Source organism: Habropoda laboriosa, unplaced genomic scaffold (genome assembly GCF_001263275.1).
Source record: "Habropoda laboriosa isolate 0110345459 unplaced genomic scaffold, ASM126327v1 scaffold20, whole genome shotgun sequence".
In the NCBI taxonomy this organism is placed as follows: Eukaryota; Metazoa; Arthropoda; class Insecta; order Hymenoptera; family Apidae; genus Habropoda; species Habropoda laboriosa.
The window spans coordinates 895,688-920,485 of record NW_017100143.1 but is presented as its reverse complement, the minus strand read 5'-3'; the positions used below and the strand labels follow the sequence as shown (position 1 = coordinate 920,485).

At 34.2% G+C, this 24,798-nt stretch overlaps 7 protein-coding genes across 8 annotated transcripts in view; 3 read left to right on the top strand and 4 right to left on the bottom strand.

The window, feature by feature from the left end:
* Window positions 1-95: 95 nt before the first annotated feature.
* LOC108573770 (protein spaetzle-like) lies at window positions 96-3,526 on the bottom strand. Its single transcript, XM_017936252.1, has 6 exons — window positions 3,125-3,526; window positions 1,225-1,429; window positions 917-1,098; window positions 772-831; window positions 587-690; window positions 96-503 (listed from the first exon to the last, which is right to left on the bottom strand). Exons 1-6 carry the CDS (start codon window positions 3,188-3,190, stop codon window positions 275-277), a joined length of 846 nt encoding a protein of 281 aa, XP_017791741.1. The 5' UTR covers window positions 3,191-3,526; the 3' UTR covers window positions 96-274.
* A 929-nt stretch (window positions 3,527-4,455) lies between these two features.
* Window positions 4,456-5,901, top strand: LOC108573969. Its single transcript, XM_017936466.1, has 5 exons — window positions 4,456-4,579; window positions 4,663-4,743; window positions 4,829-5,040; window positions 5,116-5,457; window positions 5,539-5,901. Exons 1-5 carry the CDS (start codon window positions 4,456-4,458, stop codon window positions 5,887-5,889), a joined length of 1,110 nt encoding a protein of 369 aa, XP_017791955.1. The 3' UTR covers window positions 5,890-5,901.
* A 102-nt stretch (window positions 5,902-6,003) lies between these two features.
* LOC108573133 (ninjurin-1) lies at window positions 6,004-6,808 on the bottom strand. Its single transcript, XM_017935514.1, has one exon. The coding sequence runs from the start codon at window positions 6,691-6,693 to the stop codon at window positions 6,004-6,006; it is 690 nt and encodes a 229-aa protein (XP_017791003.1). The 5' UTR covers window positions 6,694-6,808.
* Window positions 6,809-9,012: 2,204 nt separating this feature from the next.
* On the top strand, window positions 9,013-10,092 carry LOC108573990. Its single transcript, XM_017936490.1, has one exon. The coding sequence runs from the start codon at window positions 9,013-9,015 to the stop codon at window positions 10,090-10,092; it is 1,080 nt and encodes a 359-aa protein (XP_017791979.1).
* Window positions 10,093-10,316: 224 nt separating this feature from the next.
* LOC108573122 (potassium/sodium hyperpolarization-activated cyclic nucleotide-gated channel 1-like) lies at window positions 10,317-13,032 on the bottom strand. The gene is made up of 9 exons (XM_017935503.1): window positions 12,982-13,032; window positions 12,589-12,827; window positions 12,283-12,498; window positions 12,049-12,211; window positions 11,838-11,971; window positions 11,441-11,628; window positions 11,159-11,364; window positions 10,707-10,916; window positions 10,317-10,610 (listed from the first exon to the last, which is right to left on the bottom strand). Exons 1-9 carry the CDS (start codon window positions 13,030-13,032, stop codon window positions 10,317-10,319), a joined length of 1,701 nt encoding a protein of 566 aa, XP_017790992.1.
* Window positions 13,033-13,544: 512 nt separating this feature from the next.
* Window positions 13,545-16,471, top strand: LOC108573896 (F-box/LRR-repeat protein 2-like). Its single transcript, XM_017936384.1, has 6 exons — window positions 13,545-13,619; window positions 13,977-14,252; window positions 14,336-15,355; window positions 15,558-15,923; window positions 16,015-16,158; window positions 16,234-16,471. The coding sequence occupies exons 1-6, from the start codon at window positions 13,545-13,547 to the stop codon at window positions 16,468-16,470; spliced, it is 2,118 nt and encodes a 705-aa protein (XP_017791873.1). The 3' UTR covers window position 16,471.
* A 6,156-nt stretch (window positions 16,472-22,627) lies between these two features.
* LOC108573440 (heat shock factor protein-like) overlaps window positions 22,628-24,798 on the bottom strand; it is a 7,573-nt gene continuing 5,402 nt past the window's right edge. For both annotated transcript variants that reach the window (XM_017935903.1, XM_017935895.1), the window contains exons 8-11: window positions 23,806-23,911; window positions 23,625-23,718; window positions 23,255-23,502; window positions 22,628-22,896 (exon numbers count right to left, since the gene is read on the bottom strand). In XM_017935903.1, coding sequence (XP_017791392.1) covers window positions 23,270-23,502; window positions 23,625-23,718; window positions 23,806-23,911 — 433 coding nt within the window. In that variant the 3' untranslated portion in view covers window positions 22,628-22,896; window positions 23,255-23,269. The remainder of the gene's footprint in view (window positions 22,897-23,254; window positions 23,503-23,624; window positions 23,719-23,805; window positions 23,912-24,798) is intronic.

Below are 24,798 nucleotides of genomic sequence, written 5' to 3'. Positions count from 1 at the left end.
AAAAGCGTTATTTAAAAAAACAAATCACGAAAAGAAAATATAAGCTCTACATATTTTTTTCGAAAAAAGATAGCGAACTTGCAAAAAATCGTGGCCTTAAAATACCATAGAAATAACGTTGCACTGTTGTTTCTCACGATTTGTTTTTCAAACAACAACGAATGTACTCTAAATGCATACTTGTTGAAAATCTCACTGAGAATCAAGGGGATATTAATGAACGCTCTATAAAAGAGCCTCTCCTTGTATTTGTTCGTAATATTGAAACAAACATTCATTTCCTCCTACGCGTTTTAGTAGGCGTGACTAGACTTCTGTGCATAAGCGGATTTGTGCTGAACGTTACGTGACAGCAACAACTCGATGGAAATCGAAAAGTGTCAGGAACAAGCGTGCCGTCTTCCAATACCGACGCGAGTTGTCTGTAAACGTATTTTTGCTTGCAGCTCGTTTTATAACCCGCAGCAAGCTCACCAAACATGGCACAACTGGTACTTTCTGTTCTGTAAAAAAAAAAATATCGAAATACTTGTAATATTTCTAACCAACAAAAATTTTCGAAAAATAACTCAATAATACTACCTACCTACACTTTTCGATACGTATACCCTGTTTGAAGTTTTCTTGATTCGCAATGTATTTCCATTCGTTGTCTTTGTTCTCCGCTGACTGGGGATATATGACTTGTTCCTTAAACAATAAGCGAGTAAATATATTACAATTTATTTCACTTCTTTAAGAAAGAAACGTGATATTGTAATATATACGTACAGTAGAGACGCAAAGGGGTACGTCGTCTGTTACGTCAATCCTTTGTGCTATGTCAGATATCTAAAAAGGGATCAAAACGTGAAAGAATAATTTGAAGGGGATCATTTTAATTTTTCTTCGAAAACAAAAAAAAAACGATACTAACTACATCTACACCTGCCAAATATTTAAGGCTTTCGTTTCGTTGAATTGCTTTGGTTACTATATCTTCGGGATAAGTGTCCACTCTCTCGCAAAAGGTAGATTCTTTACAAACTGGCACCGGTTTTGTTTCATCGGGGAATACAATTTTGCCGTCTGAATGCATCCTACTGTGCGGCGATGAACCTAACATAGAATGTAAAAGCGGATATTTAAAAATGGTTACCGCTCAAAATTCACGAATCTATTTTAACCTATAAAACGTCATTGTTATTCTCAACTGAAAAATAATTGTCTCACAATCAGCTGTACCTTCCTGTTGATTACCAGAAGTATCCCTCTGAAATCTACGTTCGTAATGGAACGATTCATTGTCCTCGAATTTTTTCTCGATCAATCCTCCGAGATCGCTTTGTGTTTCATCTCTATTAGAGTAGCTTAAAATATCAGGAAATTGGTCGATATTCCTCTCGTTCTGATCAATTTTGTGTGGATACGCGCAAGCATTCTGCGTCACCTGAAAACATGTATTAAAAGAGAACGGTAACGAATTTGTTAAACGTCGATAGGTATCTTAGAAAGGTAGAAATATCGCGTGTATCAGTGAAACGAATCGAAATTCCAAGCACATCGTAACGATAGTGAAGTAATCACTTCATCGGGAATTCGTTATAACTACAGAAGTAAAAAAAAAAAGAAGAAAAGATCCAATGTTTTTTAAACGTGGACCGATGTTTTTTGAAAGGAAATCGTGTAACAAAATGGACAACAATACTTGTTTTGTTTACTATTTTTATTAAACGTGCAAATTTTTCTCATGAAATCTTGTTAAGAATCGTCACAAGTAGTGATAGATATTGCGGAAAGTATTTCGCTCTTATTCATTTTTTATTTGACCAACGAATTTGAAGGATACCAGCGATCTTTTCTCCGTAGAATACTGCTTGTCTTTTTCCTTTACTCTTGCGTCCTCTTTTTTTCTCTTTCTTGAATACATTACTCAATATATTAAGCCGAGATAAACACGTACACAAGCACCAATCGACAGCGTTCAAGTTGCTCTTAGTGACATTTAATCGTATTTAAGTAAATTGATTCGAATAATTTTGCAAAATTTTTGCATATCCTTAACCGCGAAATGACGCACTGAAATCGCAGGTTTGCTGTAGAAAACACGAAGATAATCTGCCCGAAAGAAAATAAAAAATGCAGTCTAATAATAAACGGATGAGCATGGAGACAGAATTTTTAATGATAACGAAGTAACGATGTTTAAAAAACACGAATAACTTCCATTGCAGTAAACGATTATATTACATTACATTAACAATTTATCTTACGAAAGTATCGTTTTTCACGATACGAAATGTCAATTTGATTATTTTTAAACGGATTCCGGGGGCGTAATAATTTATCGTATTTGAAAGGAAATGAGATCGTAAAACATTTCTATTTACATTTTTACCGTTCCTAAGAAGGTATTATCGTATTTCGTGAATCGTAAACGTCAAATGAAAACTATCAAGTATTTATGAGAATCATGCACGAATATCGTTTACCCTTGCGCATAATCGTTAAAGTCCCTAAATAATAGGCAGGGATAAATCACTAAGTCGTACGGTACTTCTGTTCATCAGTTTACAGATCTATAATTTAACAGACTATAACTAAAATACTTGAGTCAAAGATGAATATCATTAGTTTCTTCATTAGAGTTCAACGTTCTGACAAAACGCTGAAATAATTTATTTGATTCGATGCAAGTTCAACCTGACTACTGGGTTACTGTTACACGACGATAACAGATCTCGGGTTACGTAAATATGATGGTCCGTTAGCTAATTTCTTACATCGTTTCTCGTTCTATGCATACACGTTCAGAGAAACTCTCTATTCTACCGGCTCATGATAATCACGTTATAATACACATTCAATCTTTCTGACAAAATCATGTTCTTTTTCAAATGTTACCGATGGAACGTTTCTTTCCGGATGATATATTTCGATAAACAATAGACACATTAAAAACGAGAGTCTACTGCTTTCAAGAGAAAATTAAGAACTGTTTCAAAGAGACGAACCGTAATGATAACTATCTTATTAATGTCATTCAGAATAGTCCAGATTCTTTTCGAGGTAAACCACTGTCGTCACAGTGTGTATTGTCACAACATTAACATCACGTACGTACACGGAAAAAACGTGTCCTTACCAGTACCGTCAAAAAACAAAATTCGGCGAGCATAAGAATCAGACCACCGTCGTATCCTCGTCCCATATTTTCACACTTGAAGATTCGCCAAATGTAACTGAGCCACCTCAAGCGTTTTAACACATAAAAATTCACAAATTCACACTCTAGAAACACTCTTCTCCGATTTCGTTTTCTTCGGCTGTCGCGTCGTGTGTCGTTACTTCGTCGAGATCTTGCGCGTCTCCCGCGAGTCTAGATTACTCTAACGCGCGCCTCTTTCACTTGGTTAACTTTTGCTTAAACGAGAAGCGGCCCCTGGAGACGACCGTTATCAGAGTTGTAACAGTATCAGAGTAAAACAGAAAAGTGAAGAATAGGCTAGATCGTCGACGAATCGCTCGGCGATCCTGCACGTTCGACCGATCGCGCGCGATTGACCTGTTCTTTGCGTACCAGGTGGGGTTCTCGTTATATTAACGGCTTGTAATCGCAGGCTTAAGTGCCCCAGGGAACGGGGCAAGCGGCTCCTACGGTGCAGTATGGATATTTGTATAACAGGAACGCGGTATATGATAGAACCACGATGTAACGTGTTTCGTCACAGACTGACAATAGTTAATTCACCATTAATAGCAACGTGTCAGAGATTTCCTTTTGATGTATCTTTATTGTGCGTCTAGTTAATGTTTTCCTTTTCTTGGTATATACAGATGTGTGTGTGTTTGTGAAAATTCCACTGAAAATTTCTTAGAATATAATTATCTGTTATTAAATTGAAGTTTGAAAATAAATTAGATAGGAGATAATAAATTTAGTTGCAAAAAAAAATAGTAATCACAAATAAAACATTGACTGTGACAAATGATATCTGTTAATAGTATCAGTTTATAATTGTTCGAACGAAGTAAGGAAGTCCCGCGTTTTTGACCTGAACAAAAATTCTTCTGTCGTGAGTGTAATTGCCTATGTAATGACGGTCGTGTGCTTTAATAAGAATGGTCGTGCAGGTAACCGTATTTGTCATTAGGAATCTGTTCCCGCCACCTGTTAATAGCTGGTGGCGGGATTCTTTGTTTTATGGAACTCGAAGTATCGATCTATCGGTTCTATAATCCGAACAATACTATTGTAGGGAATAATGAAAGGTATTTTGTGCATTGTGAATGTGAAATGGTTCTAAAACGTTTGCAATACTTTAAGAAGTATGAAGTTCTTTAGGAGGAAAGTAAGTTTCTACTAAAATCGAATTTTATTCGGGAATGAAGTCGGATCTTGAAAAAAAGCGCGCCAAATCACGTGAATAGCAATCACGTGAATAGCAAATGTCAAGCTTGATTTAAATCATAATAATGTCCGATATAAAGAGCGTTTTGTCGTTATTATGTCAGCATTTAAATGCGTCGATCAACGTCACGATGAAACCAGAGTATTTTAGACTGGCGAAATTCAATAGCACTGCTGAAAATGTCGTGAGTGTATCGCATAACCTTTATATAATGTTACGCGATTCGTGAAATAAGGATTTTTAATCGATAATTCCTTTCTGTATCAGAGAGAGGTGTTTTGGAAAGCGTTGAACATTTTAAGTTATCATGCTGTGAAAGAAAAAATAATTGCAGCTGATTTCGAACAATTTGGTAAATTTTGTTAATGTTTTTTTTAAATATTTTTAATTCACACTCCATGCACAATGATTTTATAAGTTCAGATTTTTTTTTTTAGATATAGTCTGGGCTACCAAATTGTATTTTGCATATTTACAGTATCCTGCAGTAGAGTTTTATGCTTTAAGCGCAGAGAGTAAAAATAACAGGCCATTATTATTAGCATTTGCATGGCTTCTGGGAACAGAAAATATTTTGAGTATTATTGTTCAACTAAAATTGTCCAACAGTGTGCTAGGAAAAGAGTTTTCATATGCAAATAATTCAGAAGTAATTAGCTAGACATAAATGTAATTAAAACATGAATTAAAGGATGTATATATGTATGAGTTATTTATCTTTTAGAAAGAAGAAATAGAGTACAATGTACCAGAGTCTATACCAGCACAAATAAACCATGTATTGTACTTAAGTGGTAAAGTGAATTATAATATAAAACAGATATCTGAGTTAGTTTCTGAGAGAACTAAATTAGTAAACAAAGCTCATGCTGCAAGTAAAAACTATAGTGGTCTTCCACACCTGAGTGTATCAGAATTAGCTTTGGTAAAACGTATTTCAACTGTTAACAAGAACCTGCCTTCTGATGAAGATAAAAAATATATAAAGGAGTTGTCTGCTACTGCTAGTTTATTAGATATACACATGAAATGGTTGAAAAAAGAACACATATTCTTTGAATGGATGGTATATAGGAAAAATTTGATCTTATGTTCATATAATTTATCTTATAAAACATTGTACAACAATGGTAATAAAAAATTTCAGGTAACAGTAGTCGAAGAACATAATAAATCAATGAGCACCAGTTTACAAGACATAGATTGGAATGAAGCAACAAAGTTTGTTTCCTTATTGGATTACATGACACAAGAAAGGCTTAAAGTTCTGTCATCCAAAGAGAGATGTAAAGATTCCCCAAACTATGAACCTAATTGTATTGAACGTATGCTAAGGCTTCAAGGTGATGATGCAGAAATGGAGAAATGGCTAACAGAAATTTCTGCTGAACTGGACAAAGAAACAGAAGATTTAACAAAGAAGAAAGAGATGCTTTCTAAGAAGCTCAAAGATATTTTAAAATCAATTCCTTCTTGTGTTCAAGTTCCATATTCATAATAAAATAAGACACAGGCATTCCCTTTCATAGCCATTCAAATACATTACACCCACAGTATAAAACATTCACGCGATTGTCTCTTCTTAAAATCGAACATTATTTCACTAAGAGTCCTAAGTTGGTGCAGGTATCGTCGTTACTTGATCAACGACGCCAAACGACGAGATAAAAACGTTCAAAATTGTCACTAGAAATATACCTATCACTGTCAAATTATTAGCCTTCTCAGCCTTGCACATTTGTGCATCATCCTTCACATTGTACCTACTATTCCAAATTAATCCTATTCCCACAGCTATTTGCAAGAATAAACTGGCACCTATCATCACTAAAGACGGATAGTAATATGGATGGCCTCCGTCAGTCTGTAGGACGTAACGTAATTGATTCGCATTAGCGGATAGAAGAGCCAAATCCATCATCCCTTGAGCAAGTGTCTTCTTGTGTTGATAGACGTTCACGTCAGGTATCGATTCAAGAGGTGGCACTGGAAAGAATGGCACTGGCATTCTGCTGTCGGGAAAACTCGAAACTTCCGGTGTTCGCGGTGCACTTGGCAGGAGGCCATCATCGATTCCTCGTATATCGAACCCTATCGAAGGTTTCTCGTCAGGTTCAAGGTCGTCTATCTCGGGACCAGAAGTTGGTTTTGGATTATTGGTATTGTCTGTCTCGAGCATCGAGCCCAAACGTGGTTCAATCCTGATCGTTTCTAGCGGTTGGCTTGTCAATGGTTTCAATGCATCGTCGGCAACGTCGTCCATGTAAATGATTTCCTCATTATCGTCTTTCGGTTGAATCATAGTTCAGTGACACCAAGGGATACCACTTGTACTTTTCAAATAATTCACTTTATTCACTGAAAGACACACCGGTAGGCTCTTCTCGAGAAAAAAAAACAACTTCTTTATTTCTTCTTTCTTGGTAGTACTCTCGAAATATGAAAAAAGAAAAAAAGAAACAGGTCACGGCACGTGTTAGGATTGCTAGAGTCAGAGAGACTGCGGTTTTATGTTATCTACCCCTCTTGAATATAAACGCGATTTGTCTTCTTTCCTCTGAAGAACAAGTGTTTATAGAGTCGTGATGTCTGCAACTAAGAGCGCGTTTTACTGCAACAGTTCGAATGAGCGCTTGGTCTCCATCCACCCGACCTGAACACGCTGATTCACGATTCGTGGCCTGGACACTGGGTTTACCACTTGCTTCAGGGTCACTGTTTACTGCAATGAATCGTTTAGCGGCGCTGCTTCTTTACGCTAAATCGCTCATTTTTCCTACGCTAGTTAAATCGAAAATGGAATAAAGGAAGTCGACGATAGATCACCGTACAACCAAATTTGTACTTCAACTGTTCCTTTCTATTAAACGTGACAAGTGTTTCATATTGTTTCACTTAGTCCGTCACGACTTAGTTCTTTGTGAAATCTAATACGTATCGAAACAAGGTTTCTTTAATCCAATCCAGACTCCGTGGAACGATAGCAAAACGACTTAGGGTTCGCGTGTTGCGTGCAACTGCCATGTGCTTCCCGGGGCATGATTAAAGACGCGCTTTAAATTCAATATGCCAAGGATTCCGTGGTGGAAGGGGAATGGCATTGCTCCAACGGTACCTTGCTAGATCATCGATATGTATGTAGCTATAAATAATATGCAGATCTCTGGGAAATCGTTGAAAAGTTAGGTTATACAATTGAATTTCGAACAAAACGTAAAAGTATTACTGAAATCGTTTCTTTTTATTCAGAAAAATTTCTTTTTTCAACTGTTGGTATGTACCGTGGAATTTCATACGAGAAATTCACACGGAAAAAACCGGTTCTCAGATCGAATCTTTACGGTTCTCGTAAAATTTTCGCGGTAGTCAGAGGGGAATGTTCCAAATCTGTAATCCTGAGTAGAGCATTATAAAATAGATTCACCGTATTTCCCCGGCGTCATTGGTGTTTTCCTATTCGTGGCACGATTCTACTGTCCCACAGTGCAACGCATTGTGCAACGATACGGGGAATCGCAGACTGCATCAGGAAGTTTCCTCGTCTCGTGTGAGCACATGCTCACTTACCCGAGACTTTTACCATGCGAAAATTCTAATCGTTGCATTTGATCTACGTTCTTCCAGGAAACTATGTAATATATTAGCAAGGTATTCTTGGCGGAGAAGTGGTTCAATAATTTCATAGATCGTAATTGGATAACGCGTGAATCGTGCAAGGTTAGGAACGTTTTACGAGATTATCCTGCGAATTCTAAAATTACCTGTGCCAAGATTGTCAACGTACCGGGTACTCTATTAAGAAAAAGTTTCGAAATAAATTCTGTATTTGATTATTATCGTGATGTGGTACACAAAGTGTTCCTACTAACCGGTTAAGTAGTCCCTAAACGATATACTATTTGGGTGTAACGAGACGTTCGCGTGATTCGATCTGTAAAAAATAGACGAATTTATGAGTTGACGAGATTGTATGCTGATTTCTCGAAAATATATGGCTGTGCTTTTACGAATGCTTTTTAGGCTCTTTTTATCGTCGACACAAGGAATCGAGTGTAGGTAAAACCAACTTAACCGAAGTTTCGAAATTTTTGCCTTCTCTTTGTGGAACTTACACCACGTGGGAGTAGTTGTGACTCATAATCGAGGCGGTGAGATAAATTTCGCCGAATAAGCTGAGGCGATAAAATAAAATTCGGGAACACCATCTTATCCTCGACTTAAGGAATCTAATGTATTGTAAAACCAACTCGTCTGAAATTTCGAAATTTTTGTCAAACAAGCAAAAAATCATCTCAATACAGTTCCCAGCGATTTTGTGAATGAGAATTATTTCGAAAGTGACCAAATTGTCGAACAAACGAATAATTAGTATTTTATTTAATTTGTCCTGGAACTTCTCGAATAGAGCAGTATAACTACGTAGATAAGTATAGCACGATTATCGAGCCATCCCGTCGTCAAGTAAACAACCATTCTCGTTCACTTTACATTCCTGCGGTGATCGAGCTGAGCGCAGGAAAAATTCGAAAGCTTGAAAGTGTTCGTTGAAAATAATTCTTCGCTATCTTATGGACTTCCATAGACTTATCAACATTGAGGAAGGAAATGAAGACTGATAAATATGAAGAATCAAAAGTGCTGCGGTCACTGTCCAGGAAAACTGCTTCCTCCAGGAAGCAACGAGTTGCACGAATGTTGTCAGCCGCGATACGTTTCCGGGAACTTGAAAATATCTTCCTTGAAGAAGCTTGTATCAGACGATCCAGTAAGAAAAGAGGTCAAGGAGGATGTTCCATTACCATTACCAGAGAATCGATCACTCTGTTACGATCGATTCGCTATAGCAAAGAAGCTTCATGCAGAAAATCTAGAGCATCAACCACTTCCAGACAGGGTTGACGATTCTATCTTCAAGAACGTGAGATCACAAGGATGCTGTTGCGGATCCTGCAAACATTGTGAACGAACTGACGAAGACTGTTTGAAGAAGTTGAGCAGACGTTATGAACCTGTTCTCGGCTACAAGGAACCTAAGACCAAGATGGATCTGGCTATTTGTTGGGAAACTCCTGTAGATCCTGTTTATGAACCACATAAACCTGCTCATATCGATGGTTCTGAAGGTGGACTTGCACCAGCTATATTCAGTCTCGTTCAACACACTTCAACGTCCAGAGCTTCTCTTCATTCTGGCTCTGCGAGGAAAGAGGAACCTCCCACTTCAGGTCGTGGTCGGTACAGATCACAGGAAGATGGAAATCATTCGGGGAATGAGAACAAAGTGGTGGATAGTAAGGATGGTAAATGTTGCTGTGAATGTCTATGCAAAGATTTAGATAAAGTGAAGATTTCAAAGAAGATTCAGGTTGGCGGAGGACCGAGGAATGTGTCCTTCAGGAAGTGCGTTGCCTGTGAGGCAAAGAATATCAAGGAAGATCCTAGATTGATCAGATCAGCTGTTGGATTGGCGTTGGGTATGGAGAAGAGTGAAAATAATCCGAGGAAAACTGGTATCAAGTCAACGATACCAAGACCAAGAACTCCTTTCGCCAGGAGAAACTTTTGCATCGACAGTCTGTCTCCTCCTTTCAGTGTCGTGAACGGCTACAGAGACGCTGATTTTCCTGAACACTGGAGACTTATGTCCGTTTACCAGCAGTCTTATAGGAATCCGTATAGACGGAGGAATTATCGTTGTTGAATTATTTCTTAAATGTATCTCGATATCTGAATCGGGTAATTCAAATTTCCCAATTGAATCTAAAAATTTCAATAGAACGATGTGAATTAAAATGCTTGAATTGAAAAAATTAAATTTTAAAATTCCAATTTAAAAATGTGAATTAAAACTATTTGAACTTGGAGATTGAAAAATTTAAGAATCAAACAAGAAGCCGAAGAGATTCTTCCTTAATCAACGATGCTTTAATGAATAAATCTTTTGCTCTTTATACTGCTGATGTTGATATACTGAGGCGTGTGAGAGACAGCTAAATCCTGCGCGACGTCGAGAAGAAGGCTCTTGTTCAGGTGATCGAGAGCGACGTTCTGCAGGCGATTCAATAGATCAGGATAGGGCGAGATGAATCTTCGGAAGTCGTCGCGGCGCAGCACATTAATTTCACAGATCTCCACCGCGACCACAGTGGCGATTCTGTGCTCGCTGTCCATCACCAGTGCGATCTCCCCAAAGTAACTTCCGTCTTCCAAGTGACAAACCTTTAAGTATCGTTCGCGGAACAGAAGAAAAAAAGAAATGAGAAAAAGAAACGTGTAGGAATGGACAAAGTCACGATAAGGAACGTGAATTTGTACTTCTTTTCCCACAGCAGTGTAGACAGCCACGGTACCGGAAGAGACGAAGTACAGAGCTTCACCGCGAGTACCAGCCTTCACGACCTCGTCACCAGTCATATAGATTTCAGAACGCAACGCGCTGCTTAACTGTATCACCACAGTTTCCGGTAGATGCTTGAACAATTCTACGCTGCTGATCAGCCTCATATAATTATGTAAAATCAGCTCCTGAGAAGTGTTTAACCGTATGAAATATGTGATTAATATTTCTTTTACACCTGGTATATAGAAAATGTTTCAATAGGTTGATGCTGTATCAATACAGCGTATTTAGGAGGTGAAACAGATGGAAAAAGTTCATATGAACCTATGTCCGAGAATGATTAATTAAAAAGTTATAAAATAACGTTAAATTTGGTCACCAACTTATTGAAACATCCTGTATAATTCTAGAAAGTATCGTTCGAAACCTCACGCAGATACGGCGAAACTTCGTCTATAATCTTTTTATTTCTCTCGAAGCCTTTTTTGTTGCGATAATGATAAAACTCTAATAAACGACGTTGCAAAGCATACGGAAGTTCTTTGTATCTGATATACTCTTGCAGTTGTTGTATTATCTTCAAGTGACGCTTGATAGTTATGTTAAACGTCGTCATCAGTTGGGAGAATTGCGCTGTTGGAAAGAGCAATCACTATTTATTTCTTTTTTTCATCATAGATCGATTCTATGTAATAGGCAAGTTTTTTACTTAATAGAAATATCACGCCAAGGAAACCAAGGATCGTTAGAAACATGTTTAGTATAATATCCTCCGGTGTTTCCATGTTTAAATAGTGAGCAGAACGAACGAAAGCGATGGTTGCACGATTTAAGCACACCAGATACTTCTTCACGAACGTTTTCTTATTTTGAAAGTAAGCAGATTTGATCCAAGAGCTGAATAGAAGTCACAAACAAAAAAAAATGTTCATCGTAGAAGAAACAGTTATAGTTAAAAAAAAAAAGAAGTACAGTCGATGGAAGAAATACAGCGAGCTCGTAAATGAAAGTATCAAGCAGCGCCATCGATTGGTTTCTGTTGTGTAAACTTTGACGCCTGAACGAACTTACGATCTCGGTGTATTTCTTCCATAGACTATACTAACTCGTTACTTAATGTGCCTAATACTTCCACAGATTTAGGAACGTAATACTCGAGACAAGCAGACCAGTGAATGCATGTTACGATAATAGCAATAGTCTCCAAGATTTTGTGCACCTGGAAACCTATTCTGTATACCTGAAACGACGAAGACATTTTAATTGGCGATTTCTTCTCTTTTTTTAAAATTCTGATCGTTATCAGGAGAAACTAACGTTGTGAAGTCTGCGTGAATAAACGATAATATTACGAACTCTTAATATCTTCATCATGTTCAACGTAGTACAGTACCATAACGAGTTAGGTACTACATAATCGAGGATTCCTATGGGTAGTACGGTTAGAAGGTCTATGAGGAAATAACTCTGTAAATATTTTCTGTAAAAAGGAAAGGACGATGAATTAAGAGGAATCGTTTACGATTGATATCTAATTAATGATTAATGTACCGTGCCACTATCATAGGGTCAAGAACTATGACCTTCGTCGGATAATCATAGTAACCTGTAAAGAACCACATGACAATGTCGCATAGAAACACTATGTTCATTATGTCGTTCATCGTATGCCAATTTTCGTGATGCTCGTAGTAGAATGTTATGGAAACTGGTGTAATTAGAAGGGATATAATGGTGAACACTGTCATTAATGATTCCCAGACGATCCTGTGAAAATTTCAATCATATTCTCACTGTAGATATTAATATGAATATTCTGATCGGAATGCGTCGATAGAAAGGGGGCTTAAGGTTAACCTAAACAAACTGAACGGATGTATCATATATGGATGTGACTTGAGGTGCCTTGAAATTTCATAATTCACGGCAGTTGTGCTTTTCAGACACCAACGAGTCAGGGGATGTTTTCGGGATACAATACGTTGTCTTAAAAACCATCGACTCAACTTTGTCCAAATTTTATTCCCCTGTCTGATATTCATTAATTCATCTTGTTCTTGCGGCTGTTCGCAGATATGTCGGATAACTGGAATACGCTGTATAATGTAAAAATTAAACACTTTTCCGTCCCTTTGTAATTAATAAATTGTACGACACTTGAATAATGATAATCAGTAATTAGATTATAGCACAATTTTCAAATATGTATACGGAATTTTGTCAAATGACGTTTCGAGGTGTTCAGTTTACCTCCAAATTTGGCGCCTCTGAAAAATGGGGTACATAGGCCATTAAATCCATCCAGCTGATTTGTTTTGACAGATCTCGTTCAGTAGATATGTCGTCGACTACAAGACAGACAGATCTTTGTATTCTTTATGTAGTAATAAATCGATTGTTAATCGAAACGGGTCAGTGAATATGTAAATTAAATCGTCGCTGATCTTTGTTAAATTTTACGTTAATAAGAGATATAATATGAAACTATGAAAAATGTTGCTCACTCGTGGAATAAATCCGGTGATTAAACGTAGAATATTAGCGATAGGATGACAGTAAGAAGCAAATGTGAGAAGTATTTAGTCGACTTTCCAACGAATGCTGTACATTATACGGCAAATCAGAAGTGTTATATTTATGGCGTGATTTCAGTATGCGCAAAAAGCACGTGACTGTCGTAAAAAACAGCTGTAACACATCTAAGCAATGATTTGATTGTTGTGTTAATGTTTTACGTAAATTTTGCGAATTAAAACTTATAAAATTCGGCGGGACAAAACACTTTGTTGCATTATATTATTGTCGGTTTTGTTATGGCGATAATGTCTGGTAACAAAACTCGTATGAGTAACATGATAGAAACGGATACCGTTCAATTACCTATAGATGTAAGTTTCTTATTATTCTTAACATTTAAATTGTTACGTAAGATGCTCTATAATTTTTTTTTTAACTATTTTGTTGCTTACATTTTTCTCTTAACATTATACATGTTTCTGCAATATAAACGGTTATACAGTAACCTAAATAGGAACGTTCATTTACGAAAAATCATATAAATGGTTTAAAGGATTTGATTTATTCAACTGATTTCATATTTCTTTTATTCCTTTGATAGGGAAAAAATAAATTTATACGACAAGATATCTTAATTTTTATTTTTATTTATTTTTCCCCATACACTTCCTGTTCTTTGCTGATTAAAGGAAATCTGAATTTACTGACCAGGTTTATTTTAATTTTAGGTAATAATACATATATTGTCCTATCTGTCTACATCTGATAGGATGTCAGCAGGTCTAGTCAATCGAACATGGCGTGAAGCTTCTCTAGCAATGAAATTTCTGGATCAAGAAGCACTGGTTCTTGGTAGACCACGTGCCGATAATTTAAACCAAGTGATAAAAATTTTGCAACATTCTATAAGACCTTTCTATCACTTTGTTTTTAGAGAAGTGGAATTGAAGAGAAACATGCCTATTTGGGATCAGTATGGACCTCACATGAAGAGTCTTATATTGGTACAATTGCTTTAACTAAATACAACAATAGTATCTGATTAGAGAAAGAATTCTTTTTGTTAATTCTACATGTTAATTTTCAGTTGTGTTGTGATCTAAGTGAAAAAACACTTGTAGAAGTATTTAAATGCTGCAAGTCTTTAAAAGTATTACACATTCATGGTTGTAGAGAGTGCCTGATGTCTGGCAGGCTTTTAGAAGATGAAAATGACAAGAAAGAGCTCTCTGAAACATTTAAAAATCTCCAAGAACTTAGTCTTGGGTGTAATCGTTTTTTGAGTGATGCTCTTTTCAACAGACTAGTTTCTATTTGCCCAAGCTTAGAATCTTTAAGTCTCATGGGCTGTCAGATATCTTTTCATTATGGATTGTATAAAAAGTTCTATCCTCAAAACTTAACTTTAACAGAAGCTTCAAATTCGGTATTTACTTTTTTAAATACATTACACTATCTGAGACAACAAGCGTACAAGTTGAAACACCTGAATTTTGGCTACACTTTGATCGATGGGACTGCTTTAGCTACATTATCAGCCTTGGAAGACTTGAAACTCGAATCTTTAATGCTGCAAGGCTGTTATCAATTAACCACAGAGGGTATCAAAGGATTGGCACAGCATCAAATTTATTTGAAAGTCCTTGACATTAGTTTTTGCGTGCGAATTACGGACGCCAGTTTACTTCATATTTGTAAAAATTTGACGAAACTGGAAACGCTCAGAATAAGAAGATGTCGTGCAGTAACCGATATGGGTATACTGTATATTCAATCTCTAAAACATTTGAAAGAACTTGATATCTCGGAGGACGAACAACTCACCGGAGATTGCATTATTCATGGCTTATGTTCTAGTCATGGCTATTGTAACATAGATGACAGTAGCATAGTACAAGACATTGATCCTGAAAACATCAATTTTGGTTTACCAGAAAAGAATTATATCGTAAAGAAAACGATAAGAAAAGAGAAAATGCAGATATTGTCGGCAAGTGCATTGCATCTTCATGAAGAATCAGTTGAATGCATATCTAAGTCCTTTCCTAATTTAAGATATCTTGAACTTAGCTCCTGTTTTAACGGTGTCACCGATAAAACGATACAGGTGCGTGGATATAATTTTACCATCGTTATTTTGTACCTTAAAATTAGAGTCGTTCTGTGGAAAGGATTTCACAATAGATTTTATGCTGATCATTTTCCTGAACTTTCAGGAATTACTAAAGTTTAAGAGAGTCGCTGTAAATCATAAATTTTTGTACCAGTGATGATGCTCATGCATATAAAAGTAAGTTTATCTTTTATAGATGATATTCAAGGAGCTTGTACATTTGCATACATTAAAAATAAGCCATTGCGTTGATGTCAGTGATGCTGGCTTAACGGGTATGAGTGCTGGTAACCATGAGCATGTCGAAAAAATAGAAATCGGTTTACGCTCAAGAGCAGAAGAAGAAATAGTACGCGACGCTGATCGAAAGCGTGAAATCATGAAACTTTGTGAAAACGTGGCTATTAAGCCTTCGAATACGTTTTCCGGATTCTCTATGTTGAGGCTCAAATGCCTCCGAGAACTTGATCTTTCTGGATGCAATAAAATTACCGATGTCAGTTTAAAGCATTCATTCGCTTTTCCAGAATTGAAAATATTAAACTTAAGCCAATGTCAACAGGTGGGAATAAATTTTACATAAATTTTTTTTAAAATTGGACCGAAAGACACGTTTTTTTTTTTTTTTTTTTTTTTTTTTTTTTTTTTTACAGATTACACACGTTGGATTGGATTACTTGTCTAAAAATAATCCAGCGATCGAAGACTTGTATTTAAATCAGTGTCACAATATATCTGACATTGGTATATCATATGTTGCACAAAGATTACATAGATTAAAACGACTTCTCATACAGGTATTTTTTGCAACGAAAGATTAAAAAATATAGCTACTGTTTCTAAAATTTACACCGAGGTTCTCCTTGCCATAGGGATGTTCACAACTTACAGATCATACTCTTGAATCTATTACATTGTACTGTAAAAGTCTGTATTATCTGGACACACGTTATTGTCGAGGAATGACGTTGGCTGGTATTGCTAGTTTGACACATTTGTATGTCGATTGGCTGAAACACTTGGACGATATCGTTACTTCGGAATATGAAATACCTCCACCTGCTCCGCCCTTGCCACCGCTTGTTCCATCATTACCATCTTTACCATAGAGGCGGCTTCAATACTTCCTTTCACATTTTAGGGACAGGGTAAGGGAAAGCTAAAGTATTATTTAACTGTACATATGTTATGTGATACAAAGATTAATTGAACAAAATGTTCTCTCATCATGTTTTTGCATAAAGATTATATAAGATATTTGACACTATATGCAAGCAGAATTTCGAATATTTTAAGAACGGTTGCTAAAGATATTTTTAATTATGTACATATAGAAATTGGACGGAATTTCGATATGTATTGTGTCAAATATCTGACAACGATTATGACGCTTTACTAGGAGAATCTTTATAGGAGTGTAAAGAATTGGGCAGTTTGAATATCTTGAAAAGAATATTTATTAAATACTGTTTAATATAAAATATAAGATAGTTGAATAAGCTTGTTTATAAAACAACGTGTGATAACGCGGATTTCTAACTAAGTGCAATAAACCAGCCAAAATATAATTTGAAAGACAGAATTTTTCCATTGATGTTTATATGACTAAATAGTAATTAATAATACTATTACTTATACTATCGCAAGTTAATTTACAATTTTTAACAAATTTTATCCTGCTTCGTGTTACAATGTAACAGACATTACATTAATTATTACAGAAGAGTGATAAAACTAATAATAGTTGTGTATAAAATTTTATACGTGTTTTATGATCTTTCGCTTTAACCAATATTCGTAATGCAGCCACGATCGAAAATCAAAATTACCGAATAAAGAATTTTATACGTTAAATCGAGAAATTTAATCGAAGTTCTTTTCGGATAGGTAATAGTTAAAAATAAAACTGATTAAAGTGTTTTTAAGCAAATCGTTATGCATAGATTAACTCTACGCATATATAGTATAGTACTCTTAGGATGTCGTCGGAAGTCCGAAGGAATATTGCATGCTTGCCTTTCCGAAACATAGCATGCTACCTCGTTGGAATGTGACATGTTTGCTTCCTGCAAATATTGGACGATATTTATTGAAATATTTTATTGGAATGTCGCATGCTCGCTTTCCTGGAATAGCCAATGCTCAGTACGAAAATGCTGTCGCGACACCGCGCGAATAAAAAGGGCGGGAACGCGCCACATGCATATAAAGACCCAATCACGACGACGTAAAGGACTTCTTGATTTTTTACTTAACGCGCTACGTTCTTGTCGAGGTTTTATGACTTTCTTGCGTTGTATCTGTACGTGATTTCTCACAAAAAAATAAATGTATCAATTCCTTGGCCGAAGTGAAGTTCGAGAAGTTTATTCCGCGTCCATCATCGTACCGTTGCGACGTAACAATGTTAATGAAATCAATCGCATTAAAATTTGAATTGAAGTATTTTTGTGAAAGTGCTGCCATTAAAAAAAAAAAGAGAAGAACTATAAAATAAACGTAAATATAATTTAATCATTCTTTCGTACATAATGTAAGAGTTGCTTTCTCGAAGCTTACAATATACATTATATTGGTATTGTTATATAAAAAATATCATTCGAGTATAGACACAATTACTCTTCCTATATAGAAAATTGTTGAAATTGCTGTTCATATTACAATATATACTTGGTTAATTTAATCCTCATAAGATTCTATACCTTCGTATAGTATAAAACTTGTTTTCAAAAGTTTCTTTAACCTGTGCATCGCAATTTATGCAACGTACATGCATCTTTATTGTATAAGGATAAATCATTCGAGCCAGGATATTTAATAAGATTATATAAACAATGGTCTAAATTTTATTTAAAAACAAACAAATTTAACATTATCTTTTATGATAGTTAAAAATTTATCTGTGTTGAATAAAGTAATTTTTGACGAAGATTGTAGTTTTCAAAGATTATGCTTTTAATCGTTTTCTTTTTTTGTTTAAATACATATATGTATTTGTCAGGTGACAACAATAGTTGTAGGCGACAGGATAAAGTCAATTTCCAATCGTGATATAGTAAAATAAGAGTATGAGTGTCCCTTTTATAAGATAGATGTAGACGAATAAAAAATTGCGAACTTTTTTCCTCAGTATTTTTCTTCCGATATTTAAATGTTTTAATTTGCCCATTAATCCTATTGTAAGTGGTATGCCATAATTAGTAGCAAAACACGCAATTTCATAACCAATAAGCGGGTAATTGTTCACTCGTGATCTCAGCTCAATCCTATCCTTCTGTACAAAACTCTTTAATGTATCACAAAATTAGATACCTACAAGCAGTGTAGTATCAGCTATACTTTTGTACAGGATACATCATTTTGATTTTCACCAACTTGTAGTTTAATCCCCTATGGGCAAGTAAAAAATCATTTCATGCAAGTAATCTAATTGTTAATAATATTTAAGATGCACGGAATATACGATTTTTAGATATCAAGTTATAAAACGAACGTTTATAGTTTTAGAAACAATCTCAATCTTTGATATTAATAAAAAAAATAAAACAGAAATAAAAAGAAATAGCCCATGGAAGATCATAACAATTTTCTTTGTTATATATTCAGAACAAAAAGGTTTTCCGAAGATTTTCACATGTTGCATTGTAAATTAACAGACACTTAATAGTTAGATAATAAAAATAATTCTAACACGTAGATAAGTAATGTAAATGTGGGTTAAATCTAAGAAACTATAGTGTGCTGAAATTAGTTTCAAGATGTTATGAAAAAAAAAAAGAGTAAGATACATAGTTAATGTATGGTTGACACTTCAATGTATGTGCAATTACATAACATACACTAAGTTTTCTATGAATTTGTAATGTAATACAAACTGTTTCTTGGCAAATTAATATAAAAAAAATCTACTTATCATTAAAATTAAAATAACATGTTAATGTGACAAAGATTACTGTGCCATTCTAATTACATTATTTTCTGATATATACAAACTCAAATTGTCAATTTATCTGTTAGAGACTCAATACTAAGATTTCAGTGTTTAATGAAAGGAATCATGAATGACATTCGTATGACTAAGTATTTAGTGGAATATCTTGATTATATTTAATTACTAATTTTTAACTTACTTACGAAGTTCATCAAGAGGATATGCTTATCAATGATATTAATCCTTTATAGTCTTTGACACATTAAAAAAGAAACTTAAAAAGATGAAAGAAAAGCTGTAGAGGGTTAAATACGAAAAATCATCGACATAAAAATAATGAAAATTTTTACACAACAAAAAGGCAGTGATAGTGCTTTTAATATATTATGGGCACTGAAATCTTAGGTCGTACTATCACTTTTTAATCTTTATTCAATTTTGTAACCAGAGCGAAAGAATAATTACGGGAAAAAAAAAATTAAACAAATGTTATACTTTTAACACGCTTTCGTTTCTGTTACGTATATATATATGTATAGTTTTATGTATACATATATTTATGTACGTTCTCTCGTACACGTCGCATAGTGCAGATTTAATTAATTCATTTATACTTTAATACTGTGCTTTACACACACGCTATGTAAAAAAATTATTATTCTTCTGGTGACGGATATTTTTAGAAAATATCCCACGTTTCTTTATCGTTACGACAATCCTGCGTGATTATATACAAATTAGTGAAAACGGGAATTATTTGTAGGTCTTTCTCGATACAATGTATAATATACGATGCGCGCGTCTCACTTTTTTTTCTTCCCTCTTTTTTTGCGCTATACTCTCTCAATAGGAGGTTCTTGGAATACGTTCTCAATCACGTAGTTTTATCATCTTTATCATCTTTATCATCTTTGTCATTATCATCATCATCATCAACGTGAAGATAAATATTCCTTCTGATCAAGATTTATACCGTTTGGTTCTTCTTGCTGTTTACTTTCTTCTTCAAGGAATTTTATGCGCGAACCTTTGTACGTACACACTTTCCTTTAACCTTTTCTATTTCCCTTCAGATACTAAACTCGTCACAGGGTTCATCATAGTATCATATTCGCTAATTAAAACGAAGATATTACCAACGAGGTAATTTAAAAATCCAGCAGTCTTTCCTCCCAGGCTAAAATAAAAAAACAATTATATGTATTTGTGAATGCAACAGGCGGTAATCTATTTGTAGCTAGTAACCACCAGCTATAGTTCGCATATAGTGGACATATTGTCTTCAATCTTCCTTATCAGAACACCTACTCTTTAATTTTTTTTTCTTTTTCTGTAGTAGAAAAATATTCTTCAGCATGCTCGATAGATTTAAATATCGTTAGAATGCATATTTTTGCTACACATGTAAAGTGATTTGAAAAATTGCTGAACTGAACAATATCAGGGAATACTTTTAATTAACCGCAATGGAAATAACAACGATTCGTCCACAGATTCTTCCTAAATAGATAAGGTGTACTTTGTTTTCTGTTAATTTTTAGCCTGATAAAGAATATTTTTTTGTTAAGCTAAGCAAATAGAATAACGAAGCGTCCGATTGCTGCGGAATAGCTAGCTGAAAACACATCGAACTAATTTTGTTAGTATAAAAGACAAAAATAATTGTATATAATTTGTTTTAGAGTTAGAATTCTTTTTCTTTAAACAGCATTAGTAAATGATATATTAAAATTGTTGTTCTTAAAAAATATATATATTCGTACTTTTTGACAATAAACAGTAACTTTTTGGACCATTAGAGCTTGTAGATCAAACAAAACAATCAAAAGAGATAAGAAACTTACATTTATTTGGTATTATATACAGTCACTGCACATCATTTCAGGTGAACAGTAATGTGAAAATGAATGAGAAAGACATTCACATTTTTATTTTGAAAGTATTCATTGAATATATTTATATAAATGAAGTCAATTATAATCAGTTTCATCTGTGTATTTGTTAACACAAAACAGATAATACTATAATCAAGTTCAATATTGATGAACTTGTATGAGAAGTAAACTGTTTCAAAACATTGTGCATTTTCTAATGTAGAAAGATAAGAAGTATATATTATGTCATGTTATGTATCATAATAAATACACATCTGGTAACTGTTCGTTTTGAATACTTGTTCGTACGTTAGTTTTTATTCGTCTCTTTTTATTCTGTAACTTAAAAAGATGAAGACGTTGATAAAATGCTTACATTTTTAACATAATCACGAAGTGTTGTTCGATGCGATATTATTTAATAATTGTTACAATATCGTCACAATCTACATGTGTGTATATACAAACAAAGAAAAAAATAAATATTTGTTTTATGTACAATGAGTCGACGTCCACAGAAAAATATTTTCGTTTTTTTTTCTCAGGAAAAAAAGCGTGTTAAACGCGCAGATTTAGGTTTATTTTATTATAAAAATATAAAATCGCTTTTGGCGTTTCCTTTTTCTTTCTCTGTACAGTATACCTTGATCTACAAGAACACTGGACGTTTCAATGTAATTCTTTTTCATAGAATCAATGTTTACCATACATTGCCATTGTTCTCCTCTGTCAGAAGAATTCAGTACAAAAAATACGAATTTCGTATATACTTTTTTTTTCTTTTCTTTAATTATTTACATGGATGCAACTTGAGAGTTCAGAATGAAAAAAAAAAACCTTCATATCTGTCACCGGTAAATAATGAGATCGTTAAACAGACAAGTGATTCTAAACACTATTATCTATATAATCATTCGTGACACAATATACGAGAGAAAAAGAAAAATATACAGAATTCTAAGCAATGCATTTAACAAACTATTAGTCTATTTGTTACATTTCTGCAGTTTCTGTTCGAGGCGATAAAAAAAAGAAAGACTACGCAACAAAGATACGATAATTTTCTGAGATGAGATATACATACAGGAACTTTAAATTTGTATTGTTGTACGATTGACAAGAAACGTTAGTCACTATAACGTGCTCCCGCTACTTTTGAAATAAAAATAAAAACTGATAATTCGTGTCATGTGATCGAATTATATATACGTGTATATAAAAAAAAAATATCTACGAAGTCACAAAAAGTACATCAGTAAATAAATAATTTCCTTATTTTACTTTCATGTCGTTTCACCGATACTATAATATAAATAGTATAAATGTACTGTGAATAGAATACGACATAAGATCAACGTTAAAATTCATGAAAAGTTATTTTGTAACAATCGAATACTTTTTTTTATCATCGGTTTTATAATATTATAATAGCAGCAAATCCAGAGGATTTTATGCGCCCCGGTAGCTTTTTTTTTTTTGTTTTTTTTTCTTTTTTTGTTTTTAGTGATTATTGTCCTCCATATAATCGACAGGATCATTTTGATCGATCGCATACATCGAGACCGCATTCTCCTCAGGTATAGGTACTTTTGTCTGCACATTACAAGCTCGTTGCTTATTTGGTCATCGAAATACACCGAGAGCGACAGAGACAGAGAGCATGCTCGTGATGATCCATCGAGAATAAAACATACTGAAACCAAAGCATTGGACGCAACAGTGATCTGAACCTGCAAAAAAATCTATCCTAAGACAATATCTTTTTTTGCAAAGAGGCTGAACCTCGGAGAAGGACAATCTCGACGGAAAAATTTTGTAATTCTTCTTCAACGAAGATTCGTTATGTGACCAACTACTCGACAAATATGTATATATACATATATTACATAAATTTCATACGCGAGCCAAGAATGACATAACAATCAATAATATATAGCAATGAAACGATTGCGTATAAATATTATGAACAAGTACCTTCTACTGCGCGGTAATAAAAATATTTCTTTTCTTTTCTTTTTTTCCTTTAAATGAAATAATGATCACTTATCATATATATACATATATAAGAGAAATCATTGAAAAACTTACCATAGGAATGAGACTTTATGATGAAGAGTTTACATCGTTTGTTAAGGATTCGAGGAGTGATGTTTTGTTATCTTCCAAATCGAGAGGATCCGATGTATAAAGACTGCTCATAGCTGTATCACCTGATGTGTTAGTTGCAGGAGACGTAGCACCCAAGAATATGTCATCGTCGAAATCTAATAAGTTTGGTGTAGGATTGTATGCCATAAGTTCACCTCCACTACCCGTTCCGTTAATATTTTCTGCAACTATAAACAAATTACGACATATGAAACAAACTTAATTACACATTAGACGACGTTGAATATAATAATAATAATAAGAATGAAACGAAAATTAATATCGATTAATGAAGAATTTGAAATCTCACCATTAGCATGATCATCCTCTTCTTTCTCCGAATGTGGATTCAGTTCTGGATTAAGAGGCATACCAAATGACATTGGGTCATCTGCTCCGAATAACTGTAAAAATACATTGAACAATAAAATAGGAAATTTGTTGATTATTTTAAATAACTTACACATTGTTTAAATAAAAAAAAAACTTACACCAAGTAGTGTATTTGCATCGATACTGTAACCCTCGCCGCGTAGAATATCACGGAGGTTGTCCAATTCTGTCTGCATTGATTCGAGGTGATTATCCATTTCCTCCCTATAGACAATTATTCAAAGTAGATCAAAATGTATAAAAAACTGAAATTTATCCGTTTTTTATAGATCACATAGAGAAACGTTGTTAATCCCCTCAATATTCATCCTGAAACGTACAATTTTTCTATTTGCTTGTATGATAGCACAAGCAGACTCACATTTCGTATTTTCTCTTTTGTCGACTTAGATTTTATTCCTTTTTTTTTTTTTAAACTGTGAATGAAATAATAAAATTTGTAAAAAAATCGTCTAATTGAAATGATAAATAGTTTTTTTTTAATGCTTGTGCAATCATGAACTAATAAAATTCACGAGAAAGAGATTGGTTTTTGTTTAGTAGTAATTTGCAATACTATATAGAAATTGGCAATGTTGCAGTGCACGACTTTAAAAAGCATTTTGCATCAGAGCTTATAGTAATTTGTAATAAGAATCACTCAAACCAAATTGACCTTTGAAAAACCAGGGGAAAAGACAAACAACTAAAAGAATAACAATTAAATTATACAACTAAAAAGGTTCTAATACTTTTAACACTACAATTACCAAATATATAAAACACTTATATGTATATATACGAAGTAAGAATAGTTTCATGTAACACACATCACAAAAATCTGACTTGCAACTTCACTTTCACAAAAAGGAAAATTATTCTAAACAAAAATTAAATTACATGAATATGGATTTGATTAATGCAATGACATTTTACATTCAGATCTGTATCTGTAAATATTTTTTTCGTTTAGAATAAGATGTCCTACAGAGGCTAAGAAAAGTTATATACTAGATTTTTGGGAGTTCCTTTCTTTAGACTAAAATGAACATGTTAAAGTCGATAAAAGAAAAAAAAAAAAAAGAAAAAAAAGAAAAATTTGGAAAATATGA

What these genes read in the sequence shown, in the direction of transcription:
- LOC108573896 (XM_017936384.1), top strand. Translation starts at nt 13,545, where the DNA reads ATGGCGATAATGTCTGGTAACAAAACTCGTATGAGTAACATGATAGAA. An exon ending in CCGTTCAATTACCTATAGAT is followed by an intron (nt 13,620 to 13,976) that starts GTAAGTTTCTTA and finishes TTTTAATTTTAG; the next exon opens with GTAATAATACATATATTGTC. An exon ending in TCACCGATAAAACGATACAG is followed by an intron (nt 15,356 to 15,557) that starts GTGCGTGGATAT and finishes TATCTTTTATAG; the next exon opens with ATGATATTCAAGGAGCTTGT.
- LOC108573133 (XM_017935514.1), bottom strand. Translation starts at nt 6,693, where the DNA reads ATGATTCAACCGAAAGACGATAATGAGGAAATCATTTACATGGACGAC.
- LOC108573990 (XM_017936490.1), top strand. Translation starts at nt 9,013, where the DNA reads ATGAAGAATCAAAAGTGCTGCGGTCACTGTCCAGGAAAACTGCTTCCT.
- LOC108573969 (XM_017936466.1), top strand. Translation starts at nt 4,456, where the DNA reads ATGTCCGATATAAAGAGCGTTTTGTCGTTATTATGTCAGCATTTAAAT. An exon ending in CATATGCAAATAATTCAGAA is followed by an intron (nt 5,041 to 5,115) that starts GTAATTAGCTAG and finishes TTTATCTTTTAG; the next exon opens with AAAGAAGAAATAGAGTACAA. An exon ending in ACATATTCTTTGAATGGATG is followed by an intron (nt 5,458 to 5,538) that starts GTATATAGGAAA and finishes AAAAAATTTCAG; the next exon opens with GTAACAGTAGTCGAAGAACA.
- LOC108573122 (XM_017935503.1), bottom strand. Translation starts at nt 13,032, where the DNA reads ATGGATTTAATGGCCTATGTACCCCATTTTTCAGAGGCGCCAAATTTG. An exon ending in CATCCGTTCAGTTTGTTTAG is followed by an intron (nt 12,499 to 12,588) that starts GTTAACCTTAAG and finishes AAATTTTCACAG; the next exon opens with GATCGTCTGGGAATCATTAA. An exon ending in TTAGGCACATTAAGTAACGA is followed by an intron (nt 11,629 to 11,837) that starts GTTAGTATAGTC and finishes ACTTCTATTCAG; the next exon opens with CTCTTGGATCAAATCTGCTT.
- LOC108573770 (XM_017936252.1), bottom strand. Translation starts at nt 3,190, where the DNA reads ATGGGACGAGGATACGACGGTGGTCTGATTCTTATGCTCGCCGAATTT. An exon ending in TACCCCTTTGCGTCTCTACT is followed by an intron (nt 691 to 771) that starts GTACGTATATAT and finishes TTATTGTTTAAG; the next exon opens with GAACAAGTCATATATCCCCA. An exon ending in ATACGTATCGAAAAGTGTAG is followed by an intron (nt 504 to 586) that starts GTAGGTAGTATT and finishes TTTTTTTTACAG; the next exon opens with AACAGAAAGTACCAGTTGTG.